At 41.3% G+C, this 20,585-nt stretch overlaps 1 protein-coding gene across 13 annotated transcripts in view; it reads right to left on the reverse strand.

The window, feature by feature from the left end:
• Positions 1 to 20,585, reverse strand: part of PARD3 (par-3 family cell polarity regulator) — a 629,043-nt gene that overhangs the window by 135,087 nt on the left and 473,371 nt on the right. The window contains exon 23 of one of the 13 annotated variants that reach the window (XM_081228687.1): positions 2,654 to 3,609. The exons of the other annotated variants lie outside the window; for them this stretch is intronic. Within the exon in view, the coding sequence (XP_081084813.1) occupies positions 3,477 to 3,609 (133 nt within the window). The 3' untranslated portion in view covers positions 2,654 to 3,476. Of the gene's footprint in view, positions 1 to 2,653; positions 3,610 to 20,585 lie in introns of those variants that run through there. 13 annotated transcript variants of the gene reach the window in all.

Consider the following 20,585-nt stretch of genomic DNA (forward strand, 5'->3'; position numbering starts at 1 on the left):
GGATTCTTCCATGTTTTAGATTAGTGACTTCCAAAAAACCTAGGATTTTCTATGCATTTAAGGAGAGATGCTTGGAATTTGGGGTTTTAAGAGGTCAGATCAGATCCCCACGCCCTGCACGGGCTGTCTCTGGCTGACATCCGCACATAGTCAGTGGACAATTTCAGAAGAGGAAGATTGATGTCATAGTCTAAGAAGGTGCCCAAACTACTTACTTCCCGACTTCTGCATATGGGAAATCAGTCCTTACTCTCAGAAGTTAGGAAACAGAAAATTCGCACGTTATTATCAGATATTCAAATGATGAAAGAAAAATGCCTAAACATACACACACACACACACACAGAGCTTTGCACAACCTAGAACCCTTAGCTTTAAGTACAGTTTAAAAAAAAAAGAAGGGTGGATCAATTAGCAGCCCCATGAATGTTGGAAACAGCCTAACAGTGTCTTGGAGATGAAAGAGTATCATACAGAATGAGAAAAAGAGGGAAAGTTAAATGATGTCTGCAGTCATAACGAGTCAAAGCCCAGAAGGAGGTCTGCAAATCAGCAGGTTCTAATGAAATAGTAAGGTAAGTGATTATTGATGAAAAATGAATAAGCCTTTTTGATTTCGGCAACCTTTAAATCACACCTAGCTAATTAAAACAACTCAAAAGCATTCATTGACTCCTTGATGGGCATTTAGCTATCCTTGGGTATAGTCAGACTTCATTTTGTGAGGTATGTATGTAGCTGATGCCAGGTACGTGGATGAGTGTGCCTGAAAAAGACATATCATAAAAAAAAAAAATCTAGCTCCTTTTCATATTTGATTTATCGTTTCCAAGCTGGAAATAAAAAAAATCACAAGGGACATTTCCTGTGTACCATAAATAAAACATCTATAATGCTCTACTACATACTTATTAATATTGAACCCTATTTTCATTAATTATCATATAATGAATACAAGGCATTTATAATACCAATATTATGTAATTACATGGTAGTTTTTATTTTTTATTTAAGTATATCACAGAGCTATTGAAAACGGCTCTATTATTCCAGCCCACACCTTCAGAAGGAAGAGGCACAGACAGTATCTCCAAAGGTGGGCATCGCCCACACGTCACATCACAAGTCATGGGAGGATCTGACTGAAGCTCCAAGCCTGCACCATCTTCATTCATGGCCGCAAATATCACAACCCTTGTCACCTTAGTCTCCTGTTTTGGAAATAAATGAATCTGTGCCTATTCAAGCTTCAATACTATACCAAATTTCTGCAGGTTAAGTGGCTTCCTAATTACAGAAATCAATCAAACGTCCTCAGCCAGGCACCCTTTAGCAGCAGTATAGCACAGCGGTCCGCATCCTTTTTGGCACCAGGGACCGGTTTCCTGGAAGACAGCTTTTCCCTGGACGGGGCGTGGGGGGCATGGTTCAGACAGTAATGCGAGCGATGGGGGGCGGCAGGTGAAGCTTCCCTCGCCAGCCCAGTGCTCACCTCCTGCTGTGCGGCCCGGGGTCCTAACGGGCCCCGCTGGGGACCCCTGGTATAGAATGTAAAAAAGCTGCAGGCATCAACTGTAGCGTCCAAATTAAAAGTCGAGAAACCTATAAGCTTTACACACGAAAGATGCTTTAAAAAATACAGAATCATCCAATATCATACCCGTGCAAAAACAATTTATGCAGCAAACTCTTAGCTTCTAAATGTCCCATGAACTCAAGAATACAAAGGCTGCTGCCGACGGTGGTAGGGGTGGCAGCAAAATGATAACAGCAACTAATGCTTCCTGGGCTCCTCCTATGGGCCAGGCAGTATTCAAAGTGCCTTACATGGACTCATTCATTCAATCCTCACACAAACCCGATGAGGTAAGGACCGCCATCCCCATTTTACACATGCAGGAAAGTGAGGCACAGAAGGCGGCGCTGGGAGGTGAGCTCAGGCTGGCCCCGGACCTGCGTCAACCACACCTGTATCCTACCCGCTCTTAGCAGGTCACACTGCATGGTCTCCACTCTCTCTCTTTCTCTCCAAATTACACAAGCTCTAGGAAACCTGCAAGCATCATGGATTTAGCATAAGCAAAAGAGATTTTAACAATTAAAACGGTTAACTGCATTTGGCTGATAGAAATCCCACATTTGTTTCTAAAGCAGGCCCTCTCTGAAATCCCAAACACACGCTTCCGGTTGTCCTGACATACACTACACCCCGACGACTGCCTTTTCTGTGCTGCTGCGGAGTTTGGTTTCTTCGTTCGTGCCGTGATTTAACATATTTGAATGTCTATGTGCCAGGCCTTGGAATACAGCCATGAACAAAATAGACCCAAACTCCCACGTTAAAATGGAACTCCATTCTAGTTGCTAGAGATGAATGACGAACACAATTTTTCAAGTGTGAATCTGCCATATCATCATGTCATAGGCACTAGTCAGAAAAACAAAGCAGGGAAGGTGGTAAGGGAGGTCAGGGGAGGACGGGGTGGGGGGGAGATTAGTGACTTTAAATTATTTGTGTCCCCATAGCAGCTAAAGCCCCTCCCCCACTGCTGCGGGAACAGAGCCTGGGTCCCTCAGAGGAGTGGGCTCTCGGCATAGAAGTGACCATGAGAGCATTCCAGGTGGTAGCACCTGGGACTCCCTCCCTCCTCAGGCCTGAGGCTCCAGCGATGCCCCAGAATTCGCTTGGGATGACAAGCGACTTGTTGTCACCTGGCCTACCTTCCTCTCCCTGACTAACCGTCTTCCTAGTGGCCCCCTTCCCACTGTCAGCAGTGATGGCCCAGGAGAAAACTTACGGTGCCGGCCAAGTGCCAGCATGGGGCACAGCCCAGAGAGCGCTCCAGCAGGACACCAGTCCACGGGAAAGGGTGAAGCCTGGCTCCACCGGCCTGTCCCCACTGAGATGTCCCCACAGAGATGGGGGGACGGCAGGGACCTGCTTGTACCTTCCTCAGTCCTGGGCTCTTCCACGAAGGCAGAGTGTATCACCAGTGCCTACGGGAAGCATCATCGTTACTTTCACCGTGTTTTCTCATCTCTCCAGGAACACAGCCTCTTCCACCCCTGCGTATACACATGTGGGCGGAACTGGCACAGTCATTTGACTTTTAAGCATTTTTAAGAATGGCCTAGATGTGAAAGTGGAGAAGTGATGGTCTCATGCAACTGCTGTAAAGGAAGTCCCAGTACACCGCCAGGGCATCATCACCCTTCCAAGTCCATCAACCCACTGCTTCAGTTATCAGCGGATGGGATTGTTGGAGGCTGTCCGTTCCTCAGTCGGCAAGGATAACCCTACACCTACATCCAGGTGGCCTTGATCTAGTACAGAGGCTGGAAATCTTGTAGTAAAACCAAGACCATTCAAAGATGTGCTGATTTTTCAAAGAAACCAGGGTAGTATGTTTTGGGTTCATTCATTACACAGAGGGGTGAATGGGATTCTCCCAGGGGCAAATAAAATTCCTTAGAAATCACATTAGAAGGAAAACGTTGACTAGACGATGACTCCATGAGATCTGTCCATCTTCCTGAACTGTTTTCGCAAGGTAGATTGTGGCTAGAAGATGCTCAACAGATACTGTACCCCCGGTGCTCCAGCAGAGCCTGCAGAAGGAGCAATATTGCGAATCCCATGTCATTCAGAGTCACAAATGGCCAAAACAAGAATTTCAGATTCCTCCAATGCTACATTGAAGACATTACTATCCTCACGAACCTGCTTTGGAACTAACCCATGAGGGCAACATCACTCACAGTACCTGAGCCGCCCACACAGAAACCACCTGGTTGCTGCCCAGTAGGGTCTGCACCATCTCTTCCCACGTCGGCTCCATCTTGTTATCCTGCAGCCCTCAGTGTGCCACATGCATGAGGGTTCAAGGTACCAAGAGCCCTAGGGGCTGGGCGAGCCTTCCTTGCTGATATCCCATAGCACTTTTCAAAGCATAGACCACTCAGAGAAAAGCGACCACAGTTCTGCCACTGGCACTTAGGGGCAGGAGGGAATCAAGGAATTTATACAGTAAAGTGTTGACCATATTTAATATTTGCCAGGAGCCTATAAATCCAGCACGTAAACCAACTGGGCTGCATCATCAGTCAAATCTCTATAAATACACATATAATTATATTACTCACATTATATATTATGTACATGTTATAGTGCTGACCCATTTAGGATGGAGCTCAAGCACAACACCTCTTAGAAGCCCCTCCTTCCCTGACCTGAGCCAATCTCCTTAGCATCCTACTGAATTCATATCACTCTGGGTACAATACGTTTCGTGGTCTGTCATGTGACACCGAGTAAGAGGAAGTGGGAGGTGAATTTCTTATTCAATTCTGTATCCCAGACACCTCCCACATCCCTGTACACTGCAGCCGCCAAATAATTGTTGGGGAGGGGAATGGACAGCCATGGGGGCTGGAAGAAGAACAGGTACAAGAATCTGGGGCTTGTTCAAAGAGCCCTTAAAGATTTAGCCCTTGAAGATTTCACAAAGCTTAAACAACCAGATGAAAGGAAAGAAGGAAATGGAAGAAAAAGAGAATAATTTGAAATAAGTATTTATCCTCAGCTTTAGTTTCTGTCACAAAGCAGGTGATTTTTTAAGTCACGCTAATGCAGCTTGCAAAACCAAAACCGCAACTGGAACTCTCTTGCATCGGAATTAGAATTTTACAGAATCGAAGTCATTTCTAGGTCCTCCTTCCTCCATAGGCCACATGTGACTGTGAAATTTAGAGAAAACCCTCATTCCTCAAGACACGGAGTGCCACCTGCCAGAATTTACCATCCTTGTCCGAATCCACAATGGCTGGGAGTTTTGTGGAACTCTCTGGAGTCTGTAACTTGTTCCACAGATACCCCATGTCCCCCAGTAAGCCCCAGTTCCTTCTGCATCCTGTCCATCTCTGCTTCCAGTGTTCTTTAGAATTCTAAGCGCCATCTGAATTTAAAGCAAACTCGGAGTGAACATTTTACTTTACCACTTCTCTGCCTACACGCCTGACGCTGGTCCAATTGATTATACAACCTTCAAAAGACAAAGCAACTATTGCTTTTCAAACTTCATACCTGGCATTGAATGACCCATTAAGTATCAAAGCAGAGACCAGAGAAGAGAAGCAAAAGATATCTGGTATTTGGTGGTCATGCAGATTATCTGGAGAGACTTGTCATGATAATCGGTAAGTTCTAATATGCCAAACATTTTCCTTAAAGTCACATTTTCCTTCATGAAAGACAACACTATACTTTTATTTTTTAAATATATTTTCACAGTTCCAGAATTATATGAAGTCTGCATGAAAGTATAGCAGGATTTTTCTTAGACAGGTAATTTGTAATTATTTTAGAGACCACCATTTATAACTTTTGAAAATCTATGAAGAAATTTGTCTTTCCCCTAGTTAATTTTTTAAATACACATTTATAGTAGAAATGGGATTTTAGGAGGATTTCTTTGAAGGGAATTTAGGATAATCCTTTTCTATTCCAGTGGTGTTGAGATCAAAAAATGTGTCTCATCTAAACAAAATTTAAGCAAACTGGATATATACTTAAATGAGAATAAAGACAGTTGTTTTTTTCTTTTTCTTTTTGGCTGAAACAGCACACGTTTATTTCTCACAATTCTAGAGGCCGGAAGTCCAAGATCAAGGTGCCAGCAGATCCAGTGTCTGCTGAAGGCCTTCTTCCTGGTTGACAGATGGCTGCCCTCCTGTATCCTCACATAGCTAACAGCAGAGAGAGGAAGCAAGCTCTCTTGTCTCATCTTATAAGAGCATAAATCCCATTCATGAAGGTTTAATCCTCATGACCTAATTACCTCCCAAAGGTCCCACCTACCAATACCATCACATTGTTGGTTAGGATATCAACATATGAATTTAGGGGGACACATTCCATTCATAACAGCCCCTATAGTAAAAACAATTTATAATGTTTAAAAACTAAAGGTTTGCTCACTGGAGCACTTGGTAGCCCTTTATCTGAGTTGCTGGGTGCTCTTTAAAATTCAAAGTATGGTATCTTTGAACAGAGCCTTTAATTCAGGCTTTATGCTATTTCCTCTATTCAGATTGACATTACCGATCCATTCCAAGTAAGCACGTTTTAGTTCGGATTCATGCACACCCAGGACATCCTCCAGACTCCTGAAGATGTTATGTTCTTCATTTCATTTGGAGAATCTGAGCTTTGATATGAGCCAGGATCACTGGCCTGTTATTCCTTGGTTTGCTCCAGGCTCAGTCAGGCTCCACCCACGGAAGGTTAACATCTCCAGAGTCTGGGCCAGGCAGGCCTCTCTGGGAGATAACCAAGAATTTCCCTCAAAACATGGGCAATAAAGATATGCAAATCCAGGCTAAGGCTAGTTTCTTGCCGATAACATCTGCTTAACTTTTTAAATTATACTAAACTAATTTGTAAAAAAAGCTAAGCCGAAAGAGCCACCTGCCCTACCAAAAGGAACCACCTTGGAGATGCTTACCTGGGCCCAAGGCATTTTGTTTCAAGGACAAATATTTTCAAAACTCTGTATCCCTAAGGATTCAACGATACAATCCCTGTATAGTTTATTGACTAGAAATAATAAGGAAAGGTATAAAGTGATACAGAAAATAGAGTTTTAAAAATATTTGTTTTGGGGAATTCCCTGGTGGTCGAATGGTTAGGACTCTGTGCTTCCATTGCAGGGGCATGGGTTCGATCCCTGGTCAGGGAACTAAGATCCTGCAAGCCGTGTGACACAGCCAAAAAAAAAAAAAAAAAAAAAAAGTTGTTTTACAGAAATGTATATTTATAATAATATTTATTCATTCTATTTATTGAGTCCCTTTTATGCAATTTTAAATGCATATTAAATAATTACTACAGATCCACAGGATATATGAATTATCTAATCATTTTCTGTTTTGTGACAATACAGAAGTTTTGGAATTTTCACATTTCTATCTACACATCTATTTTAGTGGAAGAATCTAAGGACTTCCTTGATTGGAAAAGACAACAAACATCATTTTTAATCAACTACTGCTTACACAAAGTTACACAAAGTCAACCAATGGTGCACTAAAGGAAGGAGAGGAATGAAATGGCAAATACAGAAAACTCAAACGGTTACCCACACTGAGGGCGGGGGTGCCCAAGGAAAAGCTCTAGAACATCTGGGAACTTAATTTAAAAATGGATTTTGGATTCAGATCTTGATAAGTCTCCCAAGAAGTTGAAAATGCATCTCACAACAGGGCTCCACATAAATCCTCATGAATTTATACTGAGTTGATTGATATTCTATCCTGGTGCAAGAGCAAGAAGGAAAAAAACACCAACCTAAGACCACTGAATACCCATAGGATTGGCACTTGAATCCACAGGTTCGGACTGTCTAAAGGACAGAAGAACCAAGCAGCTGGTCAAAATAAAAAGATGAGTTACTGGCTGAGCTGCATGGAAAGCAGGATCTTAGTGCTTCTGTTTGAAGGCTAAAATCAAATGAAATACCAAGCAGCTAAGGGGAATTTCCACCAGTGTGGCCAGCTCATCATCAAAGACCCCAAAGTTCAGTGCCTTGCAGAGGGAAAGACATTAAAACAAGACAAACACGCTCTGCTGGAGGATTATTTGCCTGATAGGTACCAAGGTCTAAAATAGTTTCCGCTTATCCTCATATTTCTGCAGAATATTTAAACTTTCTCTAAGGCTAAAATAAATCTATAAATAAACAACCCCCATTATGCATTACTTCTCCAAATAAATTGTGGTTTCAGGCAATGTTAATCAACAAAAAGAATGAAAAAATAAGTCTTTAAAATTAGCCATGACCTTATTTATGGCTTCATTATTTTCGAGATTTCAGTTGTTGGGTTGTTTATGTCACCTCAGCCTTTAATTTAATTGCTGCATCTCTAACTATATTCGAATAGCTTAATGAATGGTGATGGCTTGTTTTTACTCACCAAAATTTAACATTTGCAGAACATATAACACCAAAGGGCCACTAAATTCATCCATGCATTAGATGAAGCTGGATTTATACTTTGAGACTGATCCTCTATTAGGAAAGTATGATGTGAGCCAATATGACACAGCCTGACATAATTAGGGATGAGGCTGAAACAGGAGGTCTTAGGGCCCATAAACCTCATGCTGAGGGCTTGGACTGTATCTTGGAGATGATAAACAGCCACAGAATAATTTTAAGCAAGAGAACGAGATGTCAGATTTTAATTTGAGATAGAAAACTCCAGGTATGGGGTGAAGTAGGGATTTGAGAATAACAAGACGGGAGGCTGAGGGAAGAGTTACAAGATTACTGTCAGCTTCCATGTGTACTGGAACAGAAGGAGAGAAAGGGTTTGGAATTATTTGGGATGTAAAATTGGTAGGCCTTTGTCATTGACTGATGCCTGGGGAGGGAGGCTGGCTGAAGAAGAAAGGCTTGGTCTAGAGTAAATGTGTGGGTGGTGACAACATGCTCTGAGATTAGGCTGATGATACTAGAGGAGGTCTGAACTGAGTAACAATGAATTTGGTTTTGGATGGGTTGGGTTCAGGTGACTGGGAGGCACAGGAAGCATGTGTTGGTAGCTAGCTCCGAGAACCTGGGGCTTACAGAGAGGGCTGGGCTAGTGCAGACTGTGCATCACCAGTGCCTCACAGCAATTAAAACCAGAAGGAGAGATTAGGAACCAAGATGGCAGAGTAGAAGGACGTGCTCTCACTCCCTCTTGTGAGAACACCAGAATCACAACTAGGTGCTGGACACTCACCAAAAAAGATACCCCACATCCAAAGACAAAGGAGAAGCCACAATGAGACGGCAGGAGTGGCGCAATCACAGTAAAATCAAATCCCATAACTGCTGGGTGGGTGACTCACAGACTGGAGAACACTTATACCACCAAAGTCAACCCACTGGAGTGAAGGTTCTGAGCCCCACGTCAGGCTCCCAACCAGGGGGTCCGGCAACGGGAGGAGGAATTCCTAGAGAATCAGACTTTGAAGGCTAGTGGGATTTGACTGCAGGACTTTGGCAGGACTGGGAGAAACAGAGACTCCACTCTTGGAGGGCACACACAAAGTAGTGTGTGCATCGGGACCCAGGGGAAGGAGCAGTGACCCCAGGGGAGACTGAACCAGACCTACCTGCTAGTGTTGGAGGGTCTCCTGCAGAGGTGGGCGGTGGCCATGGCTCACCGTGGGGACAAGGACACTGGCAGCAGAAGTTCTGGGAAGTACTCCTTGGTGTGAGCCCTCCAAGAGTCCGCCATTAGCCCCACCAAAGAGCCAGGTAGGCTCCAGTGTTGTGTCGCCTCAGGCCAAACAACCAACAGGAAGGGAACCCAGTCCCACCCATCAGCAGTCAAGCGGATTAAACTTTTACTGAGCTCTGCCCACCAGCAGTCCCTCCCATCAGGAAAACTGCACAAGCCTCTTAGATAGCCTCATCCACCAGAGGACACATAGCAAAAGCAAGAAAAATGACAATCCTGCAGCCTGTGGAACAAAAACCACATTCACAGAGAGACAGACAAGATGAAAAGGCAGAGGGCTATGTACCAGATGAAGGAATAAGATAAAACCCCAGAAAAACAACTAAATGAAGTGGAGATAGGCAACCTTCCAGAAAAAGAATTCAGAATAATGATAGTGAAGATGATCCGGGACCTCGTAAGAGAATAGAGGCAAAGATCTAGAAGATGCAAGAAATGTTCAACAAAGACCTAGAAGAATTAAAGAACAAACAAACAGAGATGAACAATACAATAACTGAAATGAAAAATACACTAGAAGGAATCAACAGCAGAATAACTGAGGCAGAAGAATGGATAAGTGACCTGGAAGACAGAATGGTGGAATTCACTGCTGTGGAACAGAATAAAGAAAAAAGAATGAAAAGAAATGAAGACAGCCTAAGACACCTCTAGGACAATATTAAACGCAACAACATTTGCATTATAGGGGTCCCAGAAGGAGAAGAGAGAGAGAAAGGACCCGAGAAAATATTTGAAGAGATTATAGTCGAAAAATTCCCTAACATGGGAAAGGAAATAGCCAGCCAAGTGCAGGAAGCACAGAGACTCCCATACGGGATAAACCCAAGGAAAACCACACAGAGACACATAGTAATCAAACTGCCAAAAATTAAAGACAAAAGGAAAATTATTGAAAGCAACAAGAGAAAAATGACAAACATACAAGGGAACTCCCATAAGGTTAACAGCTGATTTCTCAGCAGAAACTCTACAAGCCAGAAGGAAGTGGCATGATATACTTAAAGTGATGAAAGGGAAGAACTTACAACCAAGATTACTCTACCCAGCAAGGATCTCATTCAGATTCAATGCAGAAATCAAAAGCTTTACAGACAAGCAAGAGCTAAGAGAATTCAGCACCACCAAACCAGCTCTACAACAAATGCTAAAGGAACTTCTCTAAGTGGGAAACACAAGAGAAGAAAAGGACCTAGAAAAACAAACCCAAAACAATTAAGAAAATGGTCATAGGAACATACATATCAATAATTACCTTAAATGTGAACAGATTAAATGTTCCAACCAAAAGATACAGGCTCGCTGAATGGATACAAAAACAAGACCCATCTATATGCTGTCTACAAGAGCCCCACTTCAGACCTAGGGACACATACAGACTGAAAGTGAGGGGATGGAAAAAGATATTCCATGCAAATGGAAATCAAAAGAAAACTGGAGTAGCAATACTCATATCAGATAAAATAGACTTTAAAATAAAGAAAGTTACAAGAGACAAGGAAGGACACTACATAATGATCAAGAGATCAATCCAAGAAAAGATATAACAATTATAAATCTATGTGCACCCAACATAGGAGCACCTCAATACATAAGGCAACTGCTAACAGCTATAAAAGAGGAAATCGACAGTAACACAATAATAGTGGGGGACGTTTAACACCTCACTTACACCAATGGACAGGTCATCCAAAATGAAAATAAATAAGGAAACAGAAACTTTAAATGACACAATAGACCAGATAGATTTAATTGATATTTATAGGACATTCCATCCAAAAACAGCAGATTACACTTTCTTCTCAAGTGTGCACCGAACATTCTTCAGGATAGATCACATCTTGGGTCACAAATCAAGCCTCAGTATATTAAGAAAATTGAAATCATATCAAGCTTCTTTTCTGACCACAATGCTATGAGATTAGAAATGAATTACGGGGGAAAAAACACAAACACATGGAGGCTAAACACCATGTTATTAAATAACCAAGAGATCACTGAAGAAATCAAAGAGGAAATCAAAAACTACCTAGAAACAAATGGCAATGAAAACAGAGCAACCGGGGCTTCCCTGGTGGCGCAGTGGTTGAGAGTCCGCCTGCCGATGCAGGGGACACGGGTTCGTGCCCCGGTCCGGGAAGATCCCACATGCTGTGGAGTGGCTGGGCCCGTGAGCCATGGCCGCTGAGTCTGCGTGCCCGGAGGCTGTGCTCAGCAACGGGAGAGGCCACAACAGAGAGAGGCCCGCATACCGCAAAAAAAAGGAATACAAATTGGAAAAGAAGAAATAAAACTGTCACTGTTTGCAGATGACATGATACTAAACATAGAGAATCCTAAAGATGCCACCAGAAAACTACTAGAGCTAATCAATGAATTTGGTAAAGTTGCAGGATACAAAATTAATGCACAGGAGTCTTGTGCATTCCTATACACTAATGATGAAAAATCTGAAAGAGAAATTAAGGAAACACTCTCATTTACCGCTGCAACAAAAAGAATAAAATATCTAGGAATAAACGTACCTAGGGAGAAAAAAGACCTGTATGCAGAAAACTATAAGACGCTGATGAAAGAAATTAAAGATGATACCAACAGATGGAGAGATATGCCTTGTTCTTGGATTGGAAGAATCAATATTGTGAAAATGACTATACTACCCAGAGCAATCAACAGATTCAATGCAATCCCTATCAAATTACCTATGGCATTTTTTTACAGAACTAGAACAAAAAAATCTTAAAATTTGTATGGAGACACAAAAGACCCCGAATAGCCAAAGCAGTCTTGAGGGAAAAAAATGGAGCTGGAGGAATCAGACTCCCTGACTTCAGACTATACCACAAAGCTACAGTAATCAAGACAATATGGTACTGGCACTAAAACAGAAACACAGATCAATGGAACAGGATAGAAAGCCCAGAGATAAACCCACGCACCTATGGTCAACTAGTCTATGACAAAGGAGGCAAGGGTATACAATGGAGAAAAGACAGTGTCTTCAATAAGTGGTGCTGGGAAAACTGGACAGCTATATGTAAAAGAATGAAATTAGAACATTCCCTAACACCATACACAAAAATAAACTGAAAGTGAATTAGAGACCTAAATGTAAGACTGGACACTATAAAACTCTTAGAGGAAAACATAGGAAGAACACTCTTTGACATAAATCACGGCAAGATCTTTTTTGATCCACCTCTTAGAGTAATGGAAATAGAAACAAAAATAAACAAATGGGACCTAATGAAACTTAAAAGCTTTTGCGCAGCAAAAGAAACCATAAGCAAGACAAAAAGACATCCCTCAGAATGGGAGAAAATATCTGCAAATGAATCAACAGACAAAGGATTAATCCCCAAAATGTATAAACAGCTCATGCAGCTCAATATTAAAAAAACAAACAACCCAATCCAAAAATGGGCAGAAGACCTAAATAGACATTTATCCAAAGAAGATATACAGATGGCCAAGAAGCACATGAAAGGCTACTCAACATCACTAATTATTAGAGAAATGCAAATCAAAACTACAACGAGGTATCACCTCACATCAATTAGAATGGGCGTCATCAGAAAATCTACAAACAACAAATGCTGGAGAGGGTGTGGAGAAAAGGGAACCCTCTTGCACTGTTGGTGGGAATGTAAATTGATACAGCCACTATGGAGAACAGTATTGAGGTTCCTTAAAAAACTAAAAATAGAATTACCATATGATCCAGCAATCCCACTACTGGGCATATACCCAGAGAAAACCATAATTCAAAAAGACACATGCACCCCAATGTTCATTGCAGCACTATTTACAATAGCCAGATCATGGAAGCAATGTAAATGCCCCTCGACAGACAAATGGATAAGGAAGATGTGGTACATATATACAATGGAATATTACTCAGGTATAAAAAGGAATGAAATTGGGTCATTTGTAGAGACGTGGATGGATCTGGAGACTGTCATACAGAGTGAAGTAAGTCAGTAAGCGAAAAACAAATATCGTATATTAACGCATATATGTGGAACCTTGAAAAATGGTACAGATGAACCGGTTTGCAGGGCAGAAATTGATACACAGATGTAGAGCACAAACGTATGGACACCAAGGGGGGAAAGCGGCAGGGGGTGGTGGTGGTGGTGGGTTGAATTGGGAGATTGGGATTGACATGTGTACAGTGATGTGTATAAAATTGATGACTAATAAGGACCTGCTATGAAAAAAATAAATTAAATAGAATTTAAAAATTGTTTTAAAAAGAAAATGGCCTTCTACTATTAATTTTATAATTTCTTCTTCATTTCAAATTTTGATTAAAATTTTTAAAAATTAATAATATGTAAATAGGATGAGTTATTCATTACAAGTACTGACATTAATATTGTTTTTCTAAGAGCTGAAATTGTCTTCTTTTATTAAAGGTGTTAATTCAAACAAAAAAAAATCCCAAAAGGAATGTGTAGAGAATAGCAGTGGTCCAGAACTATTGCCTTAGGGGATCCAAAGTTAGGGACAAATAGAAGAGACTCTCTAAAGAGACAGTGAAGGAATAGTCAGAAAGGAAGGAGGAAGCAAGAGAGAGCAGTATTGTACATAGAAACTAAGAGAAGAGAGCTTCACGGAGGCCAGAGTGACCCAGAGGGAAAGAACGGAAGTGTTCACTAAACCAGGAGTCCAGGAGGTCACTGGGAAACTAACACAGCATGGCTGCTGGAACCAATGCCCACAAACCTACTGCCTTAAGATAACTACAATTTATCATATTTGGGTGCTGGAGTTCAGAAGTCTGAAATTGGTTTCACTGGGCTTAAACCAAGGTGCTAGCAGGGCTGGTTCCCTCTGGAGGCTCTAGAGAAGAATCTGCTTTCTGGCTTTTACCAGCTTCTAGAATCCACTGCCCTCCTGGGCTCAAGGCTCCTTCCTGTCTTCACAGCAGCAGCCTGCATCTTTCTTTTTTTTTTTTTTTCTTTTTTTTTTTGCACATTTCAAAAATTTATTGTGGTAAGAACAGTTAACATGAGATCTTCCTTCTCAACAAATTTTCAATTTACATTTCAACCAGCATTCAATACAGTGTTTTGATCTATGGGCACAATGTTGTATAGCAGATCTCAAGAAGCTTTTCATCTTGCAAAACTGAAATTTCATACCCATATATTAGCAATCCCCCATTTCCCTCTCCCGAAGCCCTGGCAACTATGATTCTATTCTTTGCTTCTTTAAGTTTGACTATTTTAGATACCTCATATAAATTTGAGTTATGCAGTATTTTTTCTTCTGTGATTGACTTATTTCATTTAGCGTAACGTCCTCAAGGCTCATTTATGTTGTTGCCTATTGCAGGATTTCCCTTTTTAACAGCCTACATCTTCAAGTCTCTCTCCAACCTTGACTCTCCCACCTCCTTCACTTATGATCCACTGGGCCCATCTGGAGAATCCAGGGAAACGTCCCCATTTTAAGATCTTTAACGTAATCAGATCTGCAGCGTCCTTTTTCTTGCATGAAGTAACATGTTTACAGGTTCCCAGGACTAGGGCAGGGGCATCTTTGGGGACCATTATTATGCCTACCACATGGAGTGAACAAGATGTAGGAAAGAAGAAACAGCAGTCTCTATCCATCCTAGATTAATCTTTCAAGAAGTTTGGATTAGAAGTGAAGAGGAAAACTAGGGCAGAGAATAGCCAGAGGTTAAAACACAATTTTTTTTTTTTTAAACAGCATGATCGAGACATCATGTTTACCAGCTACGTAGACGTGACAGCAGAGACACACGGGCTAAGAAGGGACCAGGAGGAGGCCCTGAGAAGCAGGCTCCTTGCACGGGCGGGGCTGGGATCCAGAAGAGTGTTCCCAGGGCCGGCCAAGAAGAAGGAAAACCCATCCTCAGCAAGCAGGGAGAGAGAGGTGGTCCGGGCACAGACAGAGGAGGTGGGTGGAGCTGGCCAAGGTCAGAGATGTGTAGTGGGGACACTTAGCTGGGGCCAGGGTGGAGCTCGTTCATCAGCAAAACATGTGCAAAACACGTTACAATAAGATGGATTCCATTTGAAAATTACTTTCTCACATCTCAAGAAAAGCCGAGATTAAAAAAAAAATAACTAAGTAAATGTAAGTAAATAAAATTGTATTTGACTTTTTGAATAGCAAATACAACTTTGTTATATGGCCCAACCTTTTAAAAAAGAGCACTTGTTTAATAACAGCCTGTAGCTAAGAAAATTAGTTTTGTTCTGTGTTTGCCAGACTTCCTTTTGACACAACTGGCTTCCGGTTTTTAATGGGGGAAAAAACAAGTTCACAGAGGTCTTTTCTTTTAAAAGTGGCATTTTCTCTTTAGTCGTAAAATGCATGCAAAAAGCATATGATTATGGTATTTATGTTTCCATTAAGGTGTCCTCAGCAAGCTGGGGGAGTCTAGCCTACTATTTTCCTGCTATTTAGATTTACAGCAGCACAGTAACTGTTTTATTTCAATTATATTTGAGGACAATGCTCTCTTGGTGGCAAATGATTGCATGGTGACAGTCAGCAAATGTCCATTAGAGCTGTCTTTCTGTGGAGTTTTTAACTACAGATTCTGGGATCTGACCATAAAAAAATGAATTGCACCATGTCCTCAAATAAATAAAAAACATTATTGACAGACATTCCATCAATTCTTTGCTAGAATTCAAAGCACACGAAATTTTGAATTGAAATTGTATAATTTACATGAAAAGAAACTTTTTGGTAAGTGTCAAGAAACACTGGATAAAGTTTATGAATAACACACCTGCAGTCTGACCTTTTGAATAAAATGATGATTCGGTCATAGGTGAAAAAATGGGCATTTATGAATGCTCAGTTAAAGCTGTACCCAATATGGAAATTATAAATTATTTCACCTCTTCACTGTAAACAGACCTTACTAAACTAACTGATAATGGAGTTCCAGTTTGTTTTTGATTAGCCCAAGAATAGTACTGTTCAAAGGGTGGATGGACCAACTGCATTAGTCAACTGAGGCACTTGTTGAAAATGTGAGTTCTCAGACCCCAGCCAGATCTACTGCATCAGGATACCAATGGGTGGAGGTCAACACTGGCGAGAAGCACTCCACGTTCTTGACATACATGCCAAAATTTGAAAGATCACTGTTCTAGAATGCAGGCTTTCATAACTCTTAAGAGCACGATCCCTACCTGCCCAGCCCACCAGAAGACAATCTGATGTAAAGAGTAATGTCAACATTTTCGCCAAGGTTTGAGAAGTCCAAGCCTCCATATCTCCATGGAGCACTGAAGCTTGGAATCAGCAAAACTTTCATGAAGGTAAAACAGGAAGATCTTCAAAGACTTCCATGAAAGTACAAAACGAAACCTTCAAATTCACAAAAAACAGACTGAAATTGATGACTCATGTCCTGACACCACTATCCCCCTAACTCATTCTCAAATAAGGCATTTTTTCAGTACCCACCATCTACTTTTTCTTCCAAGTATTTATACTATAGAAGCAATCTGGTATGACTCACACTGAACTCAATAAGTCCTAATTTAAAGAGAAATGGTTCATGATATGATGTGATTTATGGAGAATACTTAGTGACCAACCTACTTGATGACTGAACTGTGGGCATCAGAGAACTGCATCCCCACACTTTTATATGTATGTTAAGTATAAGGAATAAAACCATCTTTATTCATTCCATTTTCATTCCTTGCTTGTTTCTGTATCTGGGTGGGGATGCTGTCCTTTCCTGAGAGTAAGTGCCCATTTCCCAACTTATAATACCAACAGCAAACACCTAAATAGTGCTTACTGTGGACCAGGCACTGTGCTAAGTGCTTGGAAGATATTAACAGACTTAGTCCACCCCAAGCCTAATGAGGTAAGTACCACTATTATCTCCATTTTACAGATGAGGAAAGTGAAGCACAGAGTTCACACTAATGGTGGATGAGCCCAGAACCAGAGTCAGGCAGTGTGTATCTTGGACATCACACTTAGCTGCCTCTGATTTTATAACAGGGGACTTCCCTGGTGGCGCAGTGGGTAAGACTCTGCACTCCCAATGCAGGGGGCCTGGGTTCGATCCCTGGTCAGGGAACTAGATCCCACATGCATGCCTCAACTAAGAGTTCGCATGCCGCAACGAAGAAGTCTGCGTGCTGCAACTAAGACCCGGCGCAACCAAATAAATAAATACATGAAATTTAAAAAAAAAAAGAGTTTCTGATTTTATAACAGGATTATTGACAGAGGTAGGAGAGAGTGGTATATCAGAGTTAAGAATGATAAATGCTGTCAGTAACACTGCACTGCAAATTTGAAAGCTGCTAAGGGAGCAAATCTTGAAAGTTCTCATCACAAGGGAAACAATTTTTTTTAACTTTTCATGGTGACATGTGGTAACTATATATTGTACTGATCATTTCACAATGTGTACAAATGTTGAATTAGTGTGTCATACACCCCAAACTAATACAATATTGTATGTCAATTATACTTCAAATACATCAATAAAAAAAGAAGGATAAATCTAGCAGACATTTGATTGATAACATTTCTTTAAGTAGAGGCTAGCAAAACGAAAGGTAGAAGAGATTACTGAATGACACTGAAGAATCTCACAATTCTTACTTAATTTCACAAAACACTGTGGCAATGATTTGACTAGGGGGTAGTTCTCCAATGTGTGGACAACCTTGATATGAAGATGATGATTCCCTTGGACTCTTGTGTGCATGATTCCCTTAACTCAGAATGGTGTTGGGCATGAAACAGAACCCTGATAGAGGGAGACTTAGGTAAGGAAGGGGCTCAGTTCCCAGGTAACAGGAGCAGAGGGCGGGCATCCCAGGACTGAAGCCACTGCTCAAGGGACCAGGCTGCTTCCCTCTTCCTCCATGTGGCCTTCATCCTCAGGCTTATTACATGAGCCCCATCTAAGGGCACCATCCAAATCCAGGCAGGGAGAAGGGAAAATGGCAAAGGGAAAAAGCTGTGTCGGCTCTATTTTCATCAGGAAAAGCCTAGCTTGGCAGAAAGTCCCATCCTCTGAGACTGTGGATCCTATAAATGAGTCCCACTTAGCTCATTCGTCAGAATAACGTCATGTGGTCACCTCTTGCTGTAAGGGAGCCTGGGAAATTGAAAATTTTAAGCCGGGCACATTGCCAGCCTGAAAAAAATGGGGATCCTATTAGGTAAGGAAGAGGGGGAGAAGAGGTTCTGGGTAGGCGGCTAGCAGTGTCTCCCACGGTGGGAAAAACGTGGGAACACAGAGGCGCTGCATCAGAAGACACAGCAATCACATAGGAAATACACTCCGCCAAAGAGATATAGGACTAGGAATCATTTACAATAGCTACATCTTTGAGGTCTCTGGTTATAAGCAGGATAAAAGTAAGTTCACCAACACTTTTGTGAGTTTGAGCTTTGTTATTCATAGAAAACAGAAGGGTAGGGGCGACTTCTCTGGCATCCACCCAATATGAAAACTCAGAATGTTACCAAGGGCATTTATAAATAGGAGTAACAATGGCCAAAGGGTACAGTCAGGTAATATTTCGTGTGTCAATCCAATTAAACAGGCATGGACAATATTGCCAGACAGAGGATGAAGCTATTGTAAAAAAGCATTTTATAAATAATATATGGAAATTGAGAAAGTGTCCCATTTTGACATCAAATTCACAGCACTTAATAAATTATCCCTGGTTATTTCCACGTGGGACTACCAGATCCACATTTCCATTAGATCAATCAAAATTATAAGCAATGAAATTCAGAATATGGCTTTCTTACTGAACAATAAAAATCCCAGAACAGACTCAGGCTACGCTTCAGACTGTCAACAGACTGGCGATGCTCCCATGAAATCCAAAAATTTGAACAGTAAAGTTCATCTGACACCAACGGCAAACTCGGGTGAAATTTAGTTAGTTGATGGGAGTTTCTTTATTGGGTAAAAACTCTCTCTGAGGAGTTTCAAGTTTTATGTTTCCATCATTTAACTTTTTAGAAAGTTAACAGAAGCATATTCTAGATCATCTTATGTGATATTTCACTGTCTGAATTTAAGTTTACAGACACAGAGGCACCAAGAAATGCTACTTTTACTGTCTCGAGTTAATAGTAAGAGAAGCAGGTTGGACTTCATGCATTAGGATGCGTGGATGTAGCACATGGGTCAAAGGTCACGGGATACAGACATGCAAAAGAACTGCAGAATCTAACTGAGAAGAGTGATGGCTGAACTGAGTGAGTCCTTGGCTTATGGAGCAAACAAACTGAAATGAACCAGGCATGGAGCATCCACCACCATATTCACGATTTGTGTGAGACTTTAGATTTTAAGAAAACATTATTGGCCACATTAAATTAATGTTGTTCATTTGAATGTAGTGGTTTTACTGTTTTGTTTGTATTTAATTTGTGAAGATGTTTGGTTTTATAGTTACATAATGGCCGTAAACAGAAGGAGTTTGGCCCTATTTTATTTTTATACATATTTCAGTAACATTATAATCAAAACAATTTAACTCTATGCGGCAGTATCAAGAGATCATCTTGTAAAGAGTCACTAGGCTACTCAAGTCTGAGAAACACTTTTTTACAGCTTTTACTCTGACAGAAAATGGCAATGGAGGTGATGCTATTATTTCCAAACCAAATGCAAATTCAATTATAGGTTGATGAAGAAATACTTTACAGGTGCCATAATTCCCAACTTTTTGGATTAGTGAAATCATTGTTCAATGGACAGCTTATTCTCTGAAAAAATAATAATTACAAAAACACAAAACATAAATTTGTGATCCATTTTTAAAAAAATAAATTATATCTCTCTTGAGTTGGACACGTCTTAGAAAGTCTGTAGTCCAATCACCCTTCTGGGACACTAATACATGGAACTGTAAAATCTCTGACACACAGTTGTCTGGGATGTGCCTGAGTGAGGCTGAGAGGGGCTTTGAACATACCGATGTGTATGATGTGATTCTGAGCTCTTCTCCCCAGGACCAAAGCCTCCTCTGGAATGTGTTGCTGAGTGGGATTTTGATGGAAATGAATTAGGAGGCTGAGTTTCAGTCTGAGGTCAGCTTGGGGCAGAACTGAGCCTGCAGGCTGGGATGCTGGGGACCCTAGTAGTCAGGACCCTGGACACAGAAGGCCTTTTGAAAATCTGCAGAGATCTTAAGGAGGTTTAGACTCTTGTAGGGCACTGGGGTTTAAACGGTGGGTTAAAGCAACCATTTCTGGACCCCAGAAGCTGGAGAGACCCCTTCTGACTCCCATCTCTGTCAGGG

The sequence above is a fragment of the Mesoplodon bidens genome (assembly GCF_964165515.1).
Source record: "Mesoplodon bidens genome assembly, chromosome: 3".
Taxonomy (NCBI): domain Eukaryota; kingdom Metazoa; phylum Chordata; class Mammalia; order Artiodactyla; family Ziphiidae; genus Mesoplodon; species Mesoplodon bidens.